General features: G+C 47.8%; 1 protein-coding gene across 4 annotated transcripts in view; it reads right to left on the bottom strand.

Annotated features, from left to right (window-relative positions):
* PAPSS2 (3'-phosphoadenosine 5'-phosphosulfate synthase 2) overlaps positions 1–19,975 on the bottom strand; it is a 74,021-nt gene that overhangs the window by 18,431 nt on the left and 35,615 nt on the right. For 2 of the 4 annotated variants that reach the window (XM_086679510.1, XM_086679508.1), the window contains 6 exons: positions 14,422–14,539; positions 10,936–11,171; positions 10,091–10,229; positions 9,151–9,269; positions 8,902–9,015; positions 6,890–7,014 (listed from right to left, as the gene is read on the bottom strand). In XM_086679510.1, the coding sequence (XP_086535636.1) occupies positions 6,890–7,014; positions 8,902–9,015; positions 9,151–9,269; positions 10,091–10,229; positions 10,936–11,171; positions 14,422–14,539 (851 nt within the window). Of the gene's footprint in view, positions 1–1,787; positions 1,803–6,889; positions 7,015–8,901; positions 9,016–9,150; positions 9,270–10,090; positions 10,230–10,935; positions 11,172–14,421; positions 14,540–19,975 lie in introns of all 4 variants that reach the window. The other 2 variants (XM_086679509.1, XM_086679511.1) reach the window with 2 other exon arrangements.

Below are 19,975 nucleotides of genomic sequence, written 5' to 3'. Positions count from 1 at the left end.
AAACCTAACCTTCAAAACCCTGTGACCCGCCCTGGGAGCCCTGGTAAACCACAAATTGGACGCCTGCACAGGAAGTCAGGGGTTTTGTCGTTCAAATAACTCCTTTGTTTCAAAGTTCAGGCGTTCTCCCACTGACTGCCTGTGCCACTCATCTTCCCTGTGCTGTTTCCCCACTTGAGAGATGGGCTAACAAATACTACGTACATCGCTGGGTTGCCGAGAGTGGCCCTGCCGTCTAGCACTTCACCAGTGGAGGGTGATGATGGAAGATGATTAATCCTACCGCTCAGTCGAGCTGAGAAAAGGGGAGTGAGGCTAACAGGAACCCCCTTCAAGGCTGTCGATGATCTAACTAGATAGCATGTGTTCTGTGGATTACTGACCACACTGCTTACGGCGACTTGACCAAAATGAAGGAAAACCAAATGCAAAGCAAAAAGTGGGGGGGGGGGGGGGGGGGGAAAGCCCGAGAGAGCCTAGGTCTGCCCACCACACCCTTGCAGTGCTGGCTTCGGGCAGTTATTCTGGGTTGAAATCCAAGGGCTCCAGCACTTTCCTGTGGCAATCACCTCCTTCGGTCCACTAGGTTCCTGCCCAAGGTAGTCTCTCGGCCACGTTCACGTTGGCCTTGACCTGGGGAAACGGCCCTTCCTGGCAGGTGGTCAAGATAAGAGAGCTAATCTTCGGGGAGTTAGGGAAAGAGGTCTGCTGAGAATTGAGGCTGCCCAAACTCATCTGCCTGCAGCAACAATCAGTATAAGCAGATTTACTGTGCTTTCTCTGTGAGCGTTACCAACTGTTCTATCGCAGGAACTTATCCCACAAGGGCACTCTGTGCTGAAGCACCCTCCATGGTTTCACACGTTGACTCGGGCTGTCATCCTTTTCCATCGTGTGCCGCTCGTCTGCCGAGACTTACACTGTAATCGGATCTTACAGTGATCTGATTTTAGTGTACGTGCTGCCGAAGCGAGCACTGATCTTACGGGGCTCCATCTCGCTTTGGAAACGCCTGCTGGGTTCGGAGTCCATGGCTAGTCCAACACGTAACTCCGTGTTTCGTGAAACAAGGGCTGTTTCTACGCAAAAACGAAATCGCTTTTTATTGCTCAGCTGGGCTTTTTAAATAACAATGAGGAAAACAACGGTGATGAAAACAATGCCCAAGATAAATGGTATCTTCAGAATTTTACCTTTTCATTCTGGCAGAGTGCAGAACTTTACAGCCGTAACAAAGCTGTGTATTCATTCCCAGTTCTACAACTATCAATCATCATAGCTTGAAATTAAATTCATGCAGAATCACACATCACAAACAAATGAAGTACAATTATCCACAATCCAACCAGGTGCGTCCATTTAAATTGCATCTAAAATTGACTTATCTTTCATCGATTAAAAATGTTTTACAAATGCAGTAGAGAAAGCATTCTGGATTTGCAAAACTAACTGAGGAACAGCACTCAGAAGTAATTAGCAGGAAGGATTATAAATTCTTTAAATCCCAGGGACAAAATGTGCAACAATTTAGAAACAAGTTTACTTTTGTCAGCCAAATACGACATTGTAGACAACAGCTGCATCTGATCCAGAAATTTCCTGTTATTTGGACTCCAATCAACAGAAGAATGCAGCATTACTCTCTTATAACTGGCTGGATCATGAACTGTTAGCAATTCCAACTGGTTCATTTGGATTTTTTTTTTTAATTATGTTCTTAACCATTTATAATTAATATAAATATCTAATTATAATAATTGAACTACTTGGAAAGTTAAAGTACATACCAGGAAGGACCATGCCTAGAGAAATACAAACACAATTAAGAAACATGTTTTCAGCTCTCCACCAAGATAATCTTAAAGCAACAATGTCAAAGGACAAATTCCTAATACACAACGTCACACATACAACAGATAAACGTACTGAGCCTTTTGCTTCTGCTCTAAAGAGTATATGACCGCAAAAAGCTGGTGACAGCAGAATTTGTACTGAAATGTTGTTCAGTGCATAATCCACTTAGATGATTATCTGTTTTAAAATAATTACAGCATATGCCAGAGGTACCTCCTACTTCAGCAAAAAGTTGTCTCTTACAAATATGTGATGTTGTATAACTACTACCAAATGGCTCCAAACCAGGTATTGGTAGGCGTAGTAGCAAACTGTTCTAGAATGTCCTGGAATCCCAGATATTTAAAGCACACACAAGTATGCCTAGTAGAACAAGTACAAAAACTAGAACCAAGAGAACTTGGATTTGAATCCGGGCTTCGCGTTATTTAATCTTTCCAATACTTATTTCCTCATAGGAGCAAAATATCTTCACAGTGGTGTTATCTGGATTGAATGTGATATCCTGTGTTAAACACCAGGGTCGGAACACATTAGGTGCTAAATAAATGCTGGGGGGATACATGGAAAGCCCTCAAGCCCTGTCTTGGCAAGTCAGGGCTACATAAGACGTCATCAAACGGTCAAGACTCACAAGGCCGCCATGTTGTGACCCTCCTCGAATGCCACCAGTCAAAAGAACTTGACAAGCTTGAGGTGCCATTTTAAAAAATTCAGATGAGACATTTATGCCCTGAGGATCTGTAACAACCTCAAAACTCTGTATCTAGTGAAAAATAAAGTGGTATAATCAATGGACATGAAAGTAGATCCTTGAGTAATATAAGGAGTAACTCATGTTATGCAATCATCACAAACACTTAAAAAATTTTTTTTTTTTTTTTTTTTTTTTTTGCTTTTGGACTGAGTAGGCTGAGGTTCCTGTTTGTTTTGTTTTGCTTTTTAATTTAAGGAGAAATGTGAACCTTCGAGAAAATTAAAATGAACAAAATAGGGGCACCTGGATGGCTGAGTCAGTTGAACGTTCGACTTCGGCTCAGGTCATGATCTCATGGTTCATGAGTTCAAGCCCCATGTCGGGCTCTGTGCTATCAGCACAAAGCCTGGAGCCTAATTCAGATTCTGTGTTTCCCTCTCTCTGCCCCTCCCCTGCTCACACTCTGTCTCTCTCTCAAAAATAAACATTAAAAAAATTTTTTAAAAATACTTTTGGGAGACATGGTCCAAATAAAAAGAAAATACTGCCTGCAGATTGTAAGTGATCAAGAAATGTACAGTTGTTTGATGGCCGAAGTTGGACTATGTGTCTGTGGCCACAGAAATTTCAAATGGTCAGTGGTGGTCACTCAGACTTTCGTGGATTAAAACGATGTCCCTATGAATAATATCGTGTATTTACCTTCTGATATACACATCCATCACTGTTTGGAATTTAACTGTGTCTACACAGTCCAAAAGCCGTCAGAGGCCAACCCCTCCCATGAGACTGTCACGAATGTGGCACAGAACAGGGTTGCAAGCCGTTTCCTCCCGACCCCCTCCGGGCTGCCGTCCAACGGGGAGGGAGGCCAAGCCCACCCATTCTGTTGCATAGACTGCCTCAGATTTCACTGAAATTAACACATTATTTGGCTTAAAGAAGAACAGGCTTGGCAACCACTGATATGGGGTGGGGTGGGGGGGGGAAGAACCCACTGTTCTAGGGTTCGGAAACTGGGCTGTATATCTGTCCTCGCAAGCTCGCATCTGTCTTCACTACCACTCTACCTCCAGCAGCTAGAACAAACTTAAACTTGGCACAGGAGGACACTCCGTAAATATTTACTGGCTAACCGATGAACTCCTTGTCTGTGCTGCTTCCAAACTGATGTAACTATGGCCACAGAGTCTCTTCAAGATTTCAGGGTCTTTTCATTGTATGCAGTGGGGATCTGTTCATATATGGAACATTTACTTGTGGACCGGTCGTTCCTTAAACTTTCAGCATCCCAATGTGGTTGGTACGGTTATTAGCATGCACACTTGAGGGAGCTGGGGCCAAAGAGGTAACTAATTTGCCCCAGGTTCCTAGCAAATCACTAGCCTATGAAAGCAGTGTGGATCCAAAGCTTGCACTCCTCCCACTGTGATGTCCCGCCTCTATTTCCCTGGCATCTGTTTTTATTAATCAGTTTACATAGGAGTCGAGGAGGCTTCTCGGGTGGGGGGCACTTTTGAATCGTAACTACAATTGGGGTTGCAGACCCGTGTCCAGTGGGACTGTGGTTGACTCTGGGGTAGACAGTAGAGCCAGCAGAAAATCCCCACGGGGTGGGGGGGGGGGGGGCGCGGAAGGAGTCTTGCAAAGAGTCCCAGAAACAGGTCCTACAGGTGGGAAGGGGTAAGGGTCAAGAAGCAGCATGGCATGTGATCCAGACTCCTGCTGACTGGCGACCAGAGGACCATAAAGGCATGTGTACTCATCCCAAGAGGTTTCACCCAACTCTCTAACACCCTGGGAGTCAAGCAGTGCACTGGAGAGTCCTTGACTGAGGTCAGCCCGGAGGAAGGGAACATTTTCCTTCCCACTCGAGAGAGTCTGTGCCCTGTGGGCACAGAGGCTTTAGTGGCTGGAGTGAGCTGGTGGGACCCGTACCTCTGTGGGTGCGACAACCACACGGATCCACGTGGCTGTGGCCTGACTCGGGAGCATACGAAACACACCCTGGAGAACTCCCGCAGATGCTTGCTTGTGGGTTTGGGGGAAGAACTGGGGTTTCTGTGGCAGCAGGTAGGAATTGGGAGCTCGTGGGACCCCAGTATCAATGGCAAAGTGACCTCACTCATGTCTCCGTACTGGTAGGCTTGGGGGGGGGGGGGGGGGACACGTGACGGCATGAGCAAGGGAGGGCCGCAATAAGGGCTTCATCTACCTCATGGTGGTGAGGACCAAATAAGGAGAAAATCAAGGTGTTTCACCAATTGAAGAACACCATAAACTGATATTGAAATGGTGTGTGAAGGAGGGAGCGAGATTTGCCTAAATTCTCCAGATGGATTATTACAGCATTAGCTGTTCATCTTTTTGGACCACGGACTCCTTTAAGAATCTACCAAAAGCGGGGCGCCTGGGTGGCGCAGTCGGTTAAGCGTCCGACTTCAGCCAGGTCACGATCTCGCGGTCCGTGAGTTCGAGCCCCGCGTAGGGCTCTGGGCTGATGGCTCAGAGCCTGGAGCCTGTTTCCGATTCTGTGTCTCCCTCTCTGCCCCTCCCCCGTTCATGCTCTGTCTCTCGCTGTCCCCAAAATAAATAAACGTTGAAAAAAAAAAATTTAAAAAAAAAAAAAAGAATCTACCAAAAGCTAGGAACTCTCAACCCAGGAAAATGCCCCTTCCGCCCCCCTTAAACCACAAATGATTGGCGCCTATCCTAGGATGGTTTTTGTGCCCCCCACGACGAAGTCCTAGACCCCGGGGTGAAGGACCCCGAATTTCCACCAACGCTGACTTCCGCACCTGCGCCCACTGCCCTTGTATTTTTCTTTCTGGAACAAGTACCTGTCAAAAGGTGACAGCGCTGTGTCTGGAATTAAGCCCTCACTTACACTGCGGTTTGCCAGTCTCCGAGCCACAACTGTGGTCGGGGTGCTTGTGGTCAACCTCTTCTTGTCCGCGTTTGGCTGCTGGGCCCCATGACGTCTACTTGACACCGCCTGTGTTCGGCATGTGTCGCGATTAAAACATCGAGGTAAACGTCAGACGTCCTGGCCTTCTAACTTCTATCGGAAAGGACACCAGGAGAACAGCCTGGTATGAAATCGCTCTGGGCCAGAAGTCGGGAGGTTCTGGTCTCTGGTCCTGGACGAGGGGCATGAACTCGAGCAAAGCACTTTGCCCGAGATCCGCTTCCTCGTCTGCCAAGGGGGTGAGCATCATTGCCCGTCTTCCAGGACTTTGATGAAGATCACGTTAAATAAGGCCCTAGAGTATGCCCTGGAGATGGGGAAAGCCTACAGACGCACGTTACTATTGTTGTTGTAAAGGCAGGCTACAAGGAGAGCAATCGTATTTGGGAATGTTATCGTATCTGAGGAATGAAGGTCTCGGGCGATGGGACTTTCTCAGGCCCAACAGGGGAATAAGAGGGGAGGGTCTACTTTGACCAGAGCCTTCTCGGAGCTCTGATTCGGCCTTCCTGCCCCATTCCCTAGGCAGAGTCACACGCTAAGAACGTCAGCATCGTTTGTCAAGAAAGAACATCTGATTTGATGTTTCTTCCGAAAAGGTCTGGGAGCCCTGCTTAGTGTTACAAATCCCGGGGGCTTTCCCAGCCCCTCCCACTTAGCAGCCATTCCTGGTGGGGGGGGGTGGCGGAGAGTCTTGAAACAGACAAGTTCCATTTGACAAGTACAGGCAGTTCTGGGAAGGAAATGATCACGGAAGGGGCCGGAAGTTTTCTGAATAACACGTGCTTCCGACCTGGACCAGTCAGTTCTCTAAAGTCATTCAGCCTGTGCCCAGAAGGCTGACTTAATGCTCCCTGTGAGGGTTAGGAGGAAGCCACCGCGTTGATCTCATGGAAGGGCATGAGCAGTGACACTTTCATCCACTGAGGAATGCAGCTGCTGCGATAACATGTGACCCAGCAGTCTGGGGGCTGAGGGGCACCCTGCACATCAGGACCCTGTGCTAGCTTCTCCCTGGCTGCCCCAGGGGAGTCCCAGCGGCGGGCAACAGTGCTCCCGACTCGATTCTAAACACCAGCACAAGTGCGGTGAAACACTTCACCTTCTCTCGGCTTTGTGTGCACGTAAAACCTTCCTTTTTCAGTCCCTTGGATTCGAATAATCACTAATCCCTCAAGGACCATGAAAAAAGTCCTAAAAATGGAATTTACGCATGATAGAATTAGACCCACCATACATGATCTAAATGTTTCTCCACGGTTAAGATGTGCGACCCAAGAATTAACACTAAGAATGAACGTTCCTTGGTCCTGTGAAGACTTCCGAGAAAGATTTTTTTTCTATAATAACGAAGAGTGAGAAACAAACAGGGAGAGCCCGTACCATCCAGCAGGGTGTCAAAGTGGACAGCCTGTAGGTATTCCTTCTCTCGCATGAACCCTTTGAGGGGAGTGGCCCAGCCTTCGCTCAGAACTTGGACCCACTGCAGATCCAGCTGCAAAACACAAGAAACAGGTGAACATTTCCAGAAGCTCGTTTCTCAGCCATCTGGCCCCGGGGCAAGCCCTTTCTTACTCAGCTGTCAGGAGAAAAAGGTAAAAGTTTTTCTGTTTTCAGTCTTCCCACTTTTATGCTGACCCATGATCCAGGGGTCAGATTAAGTTTGAGTCTAAAACCTTCCTACTGGAGTGTAGGGAAAAGATTTGAAATGGAGGCGACCTCTTTGACTGCCTCAGGCTGCAGATTTCCCGAGGGTGTGCAACTGTGTGAACGTTCACTGTTCATTCCCTTTTCCTTTCTTCCTACAGAAAATTCTGGTATGGCCACACGCTTTCACCACATGTCCTAGTTAGCCGACTGAAATTGCCGAATCATTGATGCTAAAAGTCCAAAATTCTTAGCGTGATACTGAGAGCCCTGCAAGCCCTGGCCCCTTGGGCTCATGGAGAAATCTTACTCATCCTTTAAAACCCTAATCATGCGTCATTGCTCTGATGCCCTTTCCTGCCGACCCTAGGGCCAAAAAATTAATTATTAGGTTATTTGAAGCTCTGCTGTACCCTGCGGCCCATGTTGTTATTGAAACTATCATTCCACACCGCAATTATAATTACGTACAGCAATACATAATCACATTTTTCTGGAGCGCTGGAGGACTCAGAATTTATTTTGTGGGGTCAGGGGGTTCTGCTTATAAGTTTTTCACGACTTCATAGAGAACAAGTGAGCTGAAACAGGTTCCCAACTTACTGTGCCTCTTTCAAAACTGTCCGGGGTTTTCAAGGATAACAAAAAGGTGCCAGTGAAGATGTGATCGCCTGCTATGGACCGACTGGTACTGACCCATAGGAAGGCAGTCGCGTGTAGTGCAGTTTGCCGAGGTTGTATTTCCCTGTGCCGGGCAGTAAATTCATTGTGACCGAAGCAGTCTACACCCTCCACTGAGGCTGGACTCTGCCTCGTTAGGAAAAAGTCGGATTTGCAGAGTAGAAAAAGATTCCCGTCACTTTAGATCACGGGGTGACTGGTTTTCTCCAAATTCCTTCTCGACTGCCCCAAAAAACACTGGCATTCTGAAAAAACTATTTTCTCAGCAGTTGCCAACCAATCAATACTGCCCGATGCCTGCACTTTTGCAGAACTGAAGATACAACAACAATCATGTCACGCTGCCCTGTGCATAACAGGAGCTACGTTCCCTGTCTGTGGCATCGACCAGGGCCCTGGGGCAGCTCTTCATGGGAAATTTTTTTTTTTAATCTCTTGAAGAGGTTTAAAAAAAAAAAAAAATGAAGTGTTTTTCTTTATGGACATTGTACGTCCCTCACCCATACCTTCCTTATTATTTAAAAAAATTTTTAATGTTTATTTTTGAGAGAGAGAGAGAAGAGAGAGAAACAGAGCATGAGTGGGGGAGGGGGAGAAAGCGAGGGAGACACAGAAGCCGAAGCGGGCTCCAGGCTCCCAGCTGTCAGCACTGAGCCCGATGTGGGGCTTGAACCCACAAACCATGAGAGCACGACCTGAGTCAAAGTTGGACGCTTAACCAACTGAGCCACCTGGGTGCCCCTATTTTTTTTTAAATATTTACTTTCTGAGAGAGAGAGAGAGACAGAGCATCAACCAGGGAAGGGCAGAGCGAGAGAGGGAGACACAGAATCCGAAGCGGGCTCCAGGCTCCCAGCTGTCAGCACAGAGACCGACGCGGGGCTCGAACTCACAAACCACGAGATCATGACCTGGGCCGAAGTCGGGTGCTTAACCGACTGAGCCACCCAGGTGCCCCCATTCCGTCCTCATTATTAAGAGTGATTGTAAATGGACTATAACGACCGCCATTATGCCTGGTTCTGCTGTGGTCAGTCTGCACTGTCTGTCTTACCTTGGTAATTGCTAACGAAGGGAGAGCTTCAGCCTCAGCTCGGACTTGGTCGAGTTTGTTCTCTGGCACAAAGAGTTCGTGGATGCCTTTCATTATAGTGTGGGGTACGATGTTCTGCAATGAAGCGGAATTGGTAAAAATTTGAAATGAAAACGGTAAGAAGGATGCCTTGGTAAATAAGTGATCTTCTGTGATTTGGTTCAAGTTCAGAAAAAAAGAGAAAGAAGAAAAGACGGCCGGGCCACCCACCTGCTCCTGCAGGAGCTCCACCACCTGCTGGACACAGTCACTCACTGGAGACAAGTTGGTTTTGAGCACAAGCTCGGGAGTTTCGGGTTTCTCGTAATCAGAATCGATACCTGTGAACCCTGCCAGGCACAAGGGTGAAGATCACATCAGCACCAACAGAACAGTCTTTTTAAACAACAAGACATAACACGGGTCGGAATCATGCGTTAAGCTGAGGATTTAGATTATAACAGAAAAGGTCATCGGCCACCCTTGACCTCTAGCCAGAGATAAAATATGTATACACACACACACACACACACACACACACACACAGAGCTGTATTATCCACATAGAAAGCCCCAAATTATCAACAAAATTTGGGGAGGTCCAAGCCCTCTGGAGCTGAGTAGAATCTAAAAGGAAGACGAGCAGAAGAGAAAAGTCTAAAACCATCCCCTCTAGACACACACTCATGTGCACAAACCCATTTCAGTTCCGTGAACTTTACTACTCACGACCAAGGTGATAGTTCTTGGAAAATACAAGCCCACCTTTTAATTAGCCCGGGGACATCGTGAATATATTGTGCTTTGGGGGCGCCTGGGTGGCTGAGTCGGTTAAGCGTCCGACTTCGGCTCAGGTCACGATCTCACGGGTCATGGGTTCAAGCCCCGCATCGGGCTCTGTGCCGACAGCTCGGGGCCTGGAGCCCGCTTCGGATTCTGTGTCTCCCTCGCTTTCTGCCCCTCCCCCGCTCACGCTCTGTCTCTCCCTCTCTCTCAAAAATAACATTAAAAAAACAATTTTTTAACATACTGTGGTTTGACAAAAAGTTGGGTGCGCTACACGCGATTTTGGAAAATGGGATTTGAAACCTCAGACGGGTTTGTGGGGACAGACTGCCAAGGCTCAGCGGCAGAAGTAACTTACGCACGGGCCACAGCACTGGCTCCCCTACCTTTGATCTCCCCGGCGCGGGCCCGCTTGTAGAGACCTTTGACATCTCTACTTTCGCAGATGTTTAGAGGCGCGTCAACAAATATTTCAAAGAACGGCAGGCCTGCCGATTCGTGGATCTTGCGGGCATTCTCACGGTCCTGGGGAAAACACATTGGAGAGGGTAAGCAGAGCTTTGGCCACGGAAAGCTCCCTCACAAAACGGTGTGGGCTCTGGGACTTGATAGTTGTTGGGGGTTTTTTTTAGTGTTTTTTTTTTAAGTTTGTTTATTTTGAGAGAGACAGAGGTAGCACGAGGGGAGGAGGGGCAGAGAGAGAGAGGGAGACAGAGGATCCCAAGCAGGCTCCGAGCTGTCAGCGCAGAGCCCGACGCGGGGCCCCGACACACAGACCGCAAGATCGTGACCTGAACCGAAGTCGGGCGCTTAACGACTGAGCCACCCAGGCCCCCACTGAACTGCACATCGTCTTCAGCAAACCGTAAGCATTCTGACTTTTTGGAGAAATGAGATTAGAGAGGCTTTGACTTTTTTTGTTTAACTTTTTCTTCCTTTCAACTGCGGCCAGATGTCCCTCACGGTGCTGAGTGCGGAAGGGTTTTATGTCAGCCGGTGGCCCGGCATCTGGAAATGAAGGAACTCTCTTTACATAACCAATATGAAACAGGAAATGGGGGAGCAAGAGAAGAAAGAGTGGGGGAAATTGAAAAGACAACATTCGCTGGTGCCCTCCCCTCCACCTGACTCCTCTCTCCGGAGGTTTAGAAGCACTGGCATGGGGGGGGGGGGGAAGCTGGGGGGATGGGATGGGGCGGGCGGCGGGGGGGGAAGGGCCACATCATCTTACCTTCGTGAACGGAGAAATGAAGCTGGTAATACAGACCAGACCAGCGTCAGCGAACAGCTTGGCCACCTCGGCGATTCGGCGGATGTTCTCCTCTCTGTCCCCGGGAGAGAATCCGAGGTTTTTGTTCAGGCCGTGACGGACGTTGTCCCCATCGAGGGAGTAGCACGGGATGCCGTGGGACACAAGGTACTCTTCCAGAGCAAAACTTATTGTCGTTTTTCCAGCACCAGAGAGACCTGTTCATTTCAACCAGTTGATCTCAAATCAATACCACAAAAATCGAGGAAAAAAAGCACAGTTTACTACGAGTCAAGTATTTGCACTCCTGTGTTGAAATAGCCGGCTGTTCGTGTTAGAATTACAGCATTTCACAGCAAGTGGGGTTCCTAAGTTGGGGGGCCCGGGGTGGGGGGGGGTTACACATGGTTCTTGGTGTTTCCTATTTTGCCTGAAGGGTATTTGCAAGATCAGAACACTGTGCGTGCAAATCCAGATCCTGGCTTCTCTTGAGAAAAAAAAAAAAAAAAAAAAGAATCAGAATATCTCACGGCCCCTCCTGACAGGAATCACCTGGGGTGGAGGGGACAGCCAGTCACAGAGAGCGGGAGGCCCACCTCTCCCGCAGAGGCTGATAACCATTTTGGACAACAGACCCCTCTGGCTTCAAGATGTTTTCCAAAACGACTCTCGACACAGGAAGACAGTCCTGAGCCAGGAGACCGATGCACGGTCAGGTGCCTGGAGTCTTCACGCGAGAACTGAGTTGCCATGTGCCTCTTCCCCCGGTTTCGAGGCACAATGACAGAGACGCCACACTTTATAGTTTCTCTATGAGGGAAGTCGTGAGGAGAAAGACAAAGTTGACTGCCCAAAATTACTTAAGAGCTCACAACCTCAACTGCCCTGGAAATGTAGCACTCCAAAAATCCAGTTGTCCTAAAGGTCTCTAAATCCGAAAATGCAGCATAGCACCAAGCCACGGTCGGGCAGCCAGCCGGGTGTGGGAGAGGAAAAGTTACGGGGGCAGAAAAGAAGGACAAGGGCTTAACACAAAGAAGATGGCAGGGGGAAGGAGAGAAAGGACAAAAAGAAGTAAGAGAAAAGCAGGGGTGAAAGAGAGAGAGGAATAAAGGCTTGGAAAGAGGGGCGCCTGGCTGGCTCAGGCAGAGGGACATGTGACTCTCGGTCTCAGGGTCGTGAGTTCAAGCCCCACGTTGGGTATAGAGATTACTAAAAAAAATAAGCTTAAAAAAAAAAAAAAGACTGGGAAAGAAAGGGGATATACAAAAGTAAACAATCAGTTTCCGAGGTTTAGTTATGTTTTCCAATCAGGCCCTTGGCCTTCACAGAGAATCATGAGTAGAAATGCATCTTTGTAAGTCACTGTTGAAGGCACTATTATATTAGTGTGTGACTCAGTTTCATTCGAATAGGGACACAGGTGATAAATTCCTCTTAGCATTGTGTCTGGTGTGGGGTAGGAGAAGCAGGACTCCCGAATCTCTGGCATGTTCTCTCACGTCGGAAAAGGAGAGAAATAATAGAAATGCCCTTCGATTTTGCTTCAGGTCTCAAAGCTAAGAGCTAAACCACAGTGACTGTGTTAAACCAGGTTGTTGGCACATTTGTTTTAATGCACTGAGCTAACGTGAATCACACTTCCCAAGAGCTTTACTACGGGCCAGGCACGGGGCCCAGTGCCTACGTGCTTTATTTCTTTTATTCCTACCCCCGTCCCCGGGAGGCCGGTCCTGTGCTGATTCTCATTTCACAAATAAGAAACCAAGGTTTGGCCGGGTTAGCTGCCTTGTCCCAAGTCACACGGTTAATGTAAAGTGGAGCTGGGGCTCCAAACCAAGTCTCTGATTCGAAATACTTGGTTTCTCTTGGTCTGCCCGGTCACTAGCCTTTCTTGGCAGCCTAAGAACATGGAATAAATCGGGGAAAGATGTCTTTTTTTAAGAGTAAGAAAAAGACAGGGGAAGTGCATCCTTTAGGGTTTTGGGTTTTTCTTCCCTCTTCCACCTGTTCTCTTTTTGGTTTTAAGGCCGTTCCACGTTCGATAACGCGGACCCCGCGTGTATGTCCCAGGACAAAAACTGAACACGTGAAGGCAAACACGTAAGAAGAGGGAAGCGTCTGGAACACACAGCCGTGTTTTGTCTACTGCTGCCCAGCGTGTCTCTGAGATGCAGTTGGGGGGCGAGTCCAGGAATCGTGACAGGTGAAGAGCGCCGTTCGGATTATAGCGAGCTCCTGCTCCGCTGTCTATCCCCACCCTGCCAGCTGGCAAAACGTGCTGTGCCACGGAGGGATGAAACCAGGAAGCCAAAGGCAAGTGCCTCCAGCACCGGGGAAAAAACTTGGGAAAGAATGAGGCTGATAGAGACAGGAACAGGAAAGACTCAACGGCAAGGGAAGAGGTGAGGCGGGTCCTGCCCGCCATATTCTTGAGAGTTCCCTTCGGGTCGGAATGAATCCGCATCTGTGAGCACAGAGGAACACATTCGTTGATCTCAGAACCTGGGCAAACATCTTTGCGTCTATTTGAAATACCGGGTGCGTGGTACTTCCTTTTGAGTCCGGGCTACGCTGGCCTTCTCCCAGGGATCCACGTCCTGCGCCTTGTACTCAGAGTATAAGGTGACAGCCCAGGACTAATTCCTGTTCTGTCACTAACCCGCAGCTTGGACATTCTGAGACTATAAAAACACAGGAAAAGGGGGCTGCCTGGGTGGCTCAGTCGGTTAAGCGGCCGACTTCGGCTCAGGTCACGATCTCGAGGTCCGTGAGTTCAAGCCCCGCGTCGGGCTCTGTGCTGACAGCTCAGAGCCTGGAGCCTGCTTCGGATTCTGTGTCTCTGCCTCTCCCCAATTCATGCTCTGTGTCTCTCTGTCTCTCAATAATAAATAAAAGTTAAAAAAATGTTTCAAAAAACACAGGAAAAGGGAGATTCGTTTGGTCACCTCCGCGGGACTGAGTTATTTCTATTTGCAAGGGGCAATCGTCAGCCTAATGAAGGTTCACTGGTTTTCCTTCTTATGCAGAACCTTACTTTTTTTTTGAAGCGAAATATTCCCCACAATGTTAAAACATCAGAAAACAATAAAGAACATCTGTAAACATCCAAAACTTCATAGACAGCCAAATGCTTGTTGTCAAATAAGGAATCTGCCAGTAAATGTGTTTGGGCACAAGGATCCTTTAGAACTAGCTGAAAGCAATGCCATCATCAACCTGTCCCTTTCTTTCCTGCCAGAGAGGACGTGAACCAAGAAGAAGCTCAGTGCCTTAATGGAGGCCTTCTTCCCCCTGATGGCAGAGGGAGGGCTAAGGCCCAGGCTTTTCACACTGTTCCCGGCCGCATTCCCGTGTTAAAACAGACACGTGATATGTGTAATATATTACACTAAGTTCCTTAAAATTGTGTGTCACGCACCAGTGTTCAATGAACAAAATGCATACGTATCTATCAACACAACATACCCGTCAGCCACACGGTGCATCCTCGGAATCCACCCCGTGTCCCAACCACCTGGCCTCTCTTGTTCCGGCTCACGTGGTGGGCCTGATAGACGACGTTGGTGGACTTCTGCTGGCTCTCCTACAACGTAAGACCAAGCCCATAGTGTGTTAGTAAAATAATACACTACGTATACATAAACTAAATAATAAAATAACCAATGACGTGAACGGTCATCCCTAACCGAAACTTAGACACTTATTAATTCTACTAATTTAGAGAAAGACGCTGTCTTTAGGATACACCCCATGACCCGTTGAAAGCGTCATTTGAATAAAACAATTACTGACACACTGTAAAAGTTCTGGTTCCGTGACATTTAAAAGTGCGCACCTTGGGGCGCCTGGGTGGCTCAGTTGGTTGAGCAGCCGACTTTGGCTCAGGTCATGATCTCGCAGTCCGTGAGTTCGAGCCCCGCATCGGGCTCTGGGCTGACAGCTCAGAGCCTGGAGCCTGTTTCAGATTCTGTGTCTCCCTCTCTCTGACCCTCCCCCATTCATGCTCTGTCTCTCTCTGTCTCAAAAATAAACGTTAAAAAAATTTTTTTTAAATAAATAAAAAAAAAAATAAAAATAAAAGTGTGCACCTTTAGGGGCGCCTGGGTGGCTCAGTCAGTTAAGCGCCCGACATTTCGGCTCAGATCGTGATCTCACAGTTCGTGAGTTCCAGCCCCTCACTGGGCTCAGTGCTGACACGGCAGAGCCTGCTTGGGATTCTCTCTCTCTCTCTCTCTCTCTCTCTGCCCCCTCCCCCCTCTCAAATGCTCTCTTTCTCTCTCTCTCTCTCAAATAAATGTCAAAACATTTTTTTCATGTGCACCTTTAGATAATGGTTAGGGGAACGCCTTTGTCTCTGTAAGTGCATATTCTCACCAAATGCTATGGATGTCAGTGGAAAACAACCCAGATAGCCTAGCCCCCGGGGAAGTGCTAGGAAGGGGCTCACTGAGCCCCTCTCTCTACGGAGCCAGGAAGAAGCCCGATCTCGAGATCACGATCACAGAGTCAAGCGCTGAGACAGCAACACCCAGCTCGCTCCCTGCGGACTCAGACTATAGTCCCAGCGCCCGAGGCTGCTTTTCACAAGCACTACCCTCTGCTTCTACTCCCCCAAGGGTCAGCGTGTGAACTTTCTAATCTTCCAAAAAGCCCCGCAGAAGCAGAAGTGTGCCAGTCATGAGTCTTGGAGGCAAATTCAAATCTCGAGTGTCTTTATGTGGGCCGCAATAAAATCAGCCAGTACAGGCACGGATTATCTGATCCTGATCCTACACTCTGATGAATAAAAATGGTAACATGAGCCAGTAAGTACAGTCTGGGGTGGACATTTCCTAAATAACAAGTGATCCTAGGGCAGTGGGTAGGGGGTATCCCATATGGTGGTTACTGATATTCTTTGAGCAAGTCCCAGAGAAAACTCGGGGCCACATGTGGGCAATTGTATACTCTGGAGCAAATTAAATTACTTCTTTATAGCACCTCATTTGGGGAAAAAAAAAAAAAACCAAAGAGGAATACAGCTAGACCGTTCGGGACCTTGTATGAGATCATGGGCGTGAACATATTGTATACATGGTCAAGTTCTCCGCGACAACGGACGCTGCTGATGATTACCGGGTGTCTACCCCCAGCAGGAAAGGCTGGAGCCAGCTGGGTTAGGACCAGGGAAACGGCTTGGAGACCAAGGGGAAAGAGCCAGCCCCCTGCTGGCCCTTGGGGGCTCAGAAACGCAGCATACATCGGTGGGCGGGGCCCCGCCAGGGAGGCAGTAACCCAGCAAAGGGGCAGTTGGGTAGGAGACAGGCATTTTCAGTGCCAGAGGGAGCCAACAGCTAGGTGCCGAAGGCACAGTGGAATCTGGTTAAGTCATATAAACCCTCTGAGGCTAGAGGCTCTGATCATCTTTCAAGCAAACCCAGTCAGAACCCAAGAAGCACAAGACGGTTCATAAATGAGGTCAAATGAGATTCATTCGTGAGATATTCTAGCATCTGTTCCCCTCGGGTGAGCAAATCCCCTGAAGGTATCCTGAGACCTTCGTGCCAAGAGTACTTTATAGCTCAAGGAGAACATTAAAATTTCCTTTTCTCTCTGTTTCCTGGTTAATCACTGCCATTCAGTCAAGGAAACTGTGTCTGGATATCAGATCCAAAAGTCAGTTCATCTGTTCACTCACTGATTCTTTCAGCAAATGTTTATTTAAATGAGCTCCTATTCTGTGCCAGGGGCCATCCTAGGCACCGGGAATAGGATACTAAACAAAGCAGGATAGCATCATTTTGGGGAGAAATATAGACGGAAGAGATGAAGTAAGTGGGGCCCCACACCCCGGAGAGCTGGAGGGTCTCATACATACATGTATATCCTCTTTGAAGATCTGAACACCCAGTTCACAAAGACACACAAACGGCCAGAGAGTACTGAAGTGCTCGATGTCACGGGTCACGAGAGAATCCCAACTGAGACCCAAATGAGACGCCATTGCTAACATCGAATGGCACCAAGGACATCGTTCTCATGTTAATAGTGGAGGGTGTCAGGTGGGACGACCATCCCGGAAACACGCCCGGCAGGTGCCTTGTAAAACTAAACATTAACCTCCAGTACCACTCAGCAATTGCGTTCGTACGCAATGACTCCAGAGAAAACGTTTCACAGGCACGGACTCGAGAGAAAACGTATCCACAAAAACGTACAACTTCATTTGGACAAAAACCGCAAAGAGCCGAGTATCCATCAACGGGAAAACAGGACACACACACACACACACACCCCAAGTCAGAACGGCAGCTTTCCCCAGGGGAGAGCAGTGTCGGAAGTCTTGGCAAGGGTTTGAAGTACACAGGTGCATTGGCTGGCCCTCCCGGAATATTTACTTAAGATGGACATTTCATTACGTGTAAATTTTACCACACACACAAAAAGAGCCATAAAAAAAAAAAAAGGAAGCAAAGAAGAAAATATGTAACAAGACTCAGATGACGAAATTCTATTGTTCCACACTTTATTAAAAAAGGGCTCTGATCCTAATCACAACACCCTTGACTTAAGGGATGGCCACCCACCTGTATGCACGAACACCCACCAGAGCTGAATTTGTCCACAAAGATGTTCTTTTGCTCTCTTTGGGCGTTTTTTTTTTTTTTTTTCCTCGCCACAGGTGGAGATCCAGAATAAACTCTAAACTTTCTTCATCTGTGGAAACTTTGTTACCATCTTGTAAATTGTGTTCCCACCAAGTGCTTGGTTTTCAAAAACAGTTCAGAATCCACTGGGGGAAAAAAAGCTCCCACTGTAGTGTTTAATAGTTCACCTCTGACTTTTCGGGGTTTTTTATTAGCTAAATCTTAATCATTGATGTTTGTACAAGTGTCCTATCATTCCAGCAATGTCTCAACAAACAAAATCTTTTCAGATGGCCAGGTACTGGGCTTTTTGGTTCAGGAAAGCATTTTTGCTTCTTATTTATATCTCCCCTTGATTTTCTCCAAAAGGCAAACAGAATAGAAACAGATGTTTCGAATGATATTTGAACTGCAAAGGGGCGGGGCAGCCAAAAACTTTGCTTTGCTGAAACCTTTACTCTCTTCTAGCGAGCATATGCTGCTGTTCTAAACTTTGGAAAGAAAGGGGCTGTCAGAAAAAGAATGCTCTCTATGGAAAACAAAACACACGGTAAAGAAAAAAAAATGTTTGCTTCCCTGCGTGTATCAACAGAGAGCCTCAGCACCTCATTGAGCACCGCTTCCTAGCAGAAACCATAACGTTGGTGGCATATTTCTGTTCTGGGTCCCTAGGAAAATTCTAGCAAAAAGCCCTGCCTTTTTCCAGTCACTGGCCCAGAAAGGCTCCCTGAAGCATTAACAGGGGTAGGGTGAGTATGGGGTTTGGAGTCCAGCAAACCTGGGTTTGAAACCTGCTTCGTAGCCTTCCTGGCTCTGGGACTCTGGGTACGTTAATAACATCACGGAACCTCCACCCGCTGCTCTGTAAAATGGGGCCAAGAAGTTTCCTCACAGGGTTGCTGAAAGGATTACATAAAATGATTCTCTATATAAAGTATCAGAGAAAATACAGGACACACAGGAAGACAGTGAATCTTACGTGGCCCGGGTGGCATTTAATGTAGTCTGGAGAAAATCATGGTTGTTTGTCTAAATCAGCCAGACTCAGAAGCGACCTAGGGACTTGGGTCCACGCTAAGGCTGGTCTGGGGAGGTGAGGCAGGACAGGACTTCGAATGGGGCAAAGAGTTAAACACATACACCCTATGTTGTTGTTGTTGCTGTTCTGATTATTATTATCTTTGACCCAAGGTCCAGCCAGTAAACACTCCACACCTCGGTGCACGACCCTATGTTGTTGTTGTTGTTGCTGTTGTGATTATTATTACCTTTGACCCAAGGTCCAGCCAGTAAACACTCCACACCTCGGTGCACGACCCTATGTTGTTGTTGTTGTTGCTGTTGTGATTATTATTACCTTTGACCCAAGGTCCAGCCAGTAAACACTCCACACCTCGGTGCACGACCCTATGTTGTTGTTGTTGTTGCTGTTGTGATTATTATTACCTTTGACCCAAGGTCCAGCCAGTAAACACTCCACACCTCGGTGCACGACCCTATGTTGTTGTTGTTGTTGCTGTTGTGATTATTATTACCTTTGACCCAAGGTCCAGCCAGTAAACACTCCACACCTCGGTGCACGACCCTATGTTGTTGTTGTTGCTGCTGTTGTGATTATTATTACCTTTGACCCAAGGTCCAGCCAGTAAACACTCCACACCTCGGTGCACGACCCTATGTTGTTGTTGTTGCTGCTGTTGTGATTATTATTACCTTTGACCCAAGGTCCAGCCAGTAAACACTCCACACCTCGGTGCACGACCCTATGTTGTTGTTGTTGTTGCTGTTGTGATTATTATTACCTTTGACCCAAGGTCCAGCCAGTAAACACTCCACACCTCGGTGCACGACCCTATGTTGTTGTTGTTGTTGCTGTTGTGATTATTATTACCTTTGACCCAAGGTCCAGCCAGTAAACACTCCACACCTCGGTGCACGACCCTATGTTGTTGTTGTTGCTGCTGTTGTGATTATTATTACCTTTGACCCAAGGTCCAGCCAGTAAACACTCCACACCTCGGTGCACGACCCTATGTTGTTGTTGTTGTTGCTGTTGTGATTATTATTACCTTTGACCCAAGGTCCAGCCAGTAAACACTCCACACCTCGGTGCACGACCCTATGTTGTTGTTGTTGCTGTTGTTGTGATTATTATTACCTTTGACCCAAGGTCCAGCCAGTAAACACTCCACACCTCGGTGCACGACCCTATGTTGTTGTTGTTGTTGCTGTTGTGATTATTATTACCTTTGACCCAAGGTCCAGCCAGTAAACACTCCACACCTCGGTCCACTCATCAGTGACCAGGGTGTCGGCTCCCCGCTCGGTCCTCAGTTACCCGCACAGGATGGCCTTTGCCCCAGGGCAGCCTCACCCCTGCTAGTGCAAGGACC

This window comes from Puma concolor, chromosome D2, assembly GCF_028749965.1.
Source record: "Puma concolor isolate L17-30 chromosome D2, mPumCon1.1.hap2, whole genome shotgun sequence".
Lineage (NCBI taxonomy): Eukaryota > Metazoa > Chordata > Mammalia > Carnivora > Felidae > Puma > Puma concolor.
This window is presented reverse-complemented; position numbering and strand designations above follow the sequence as displayed.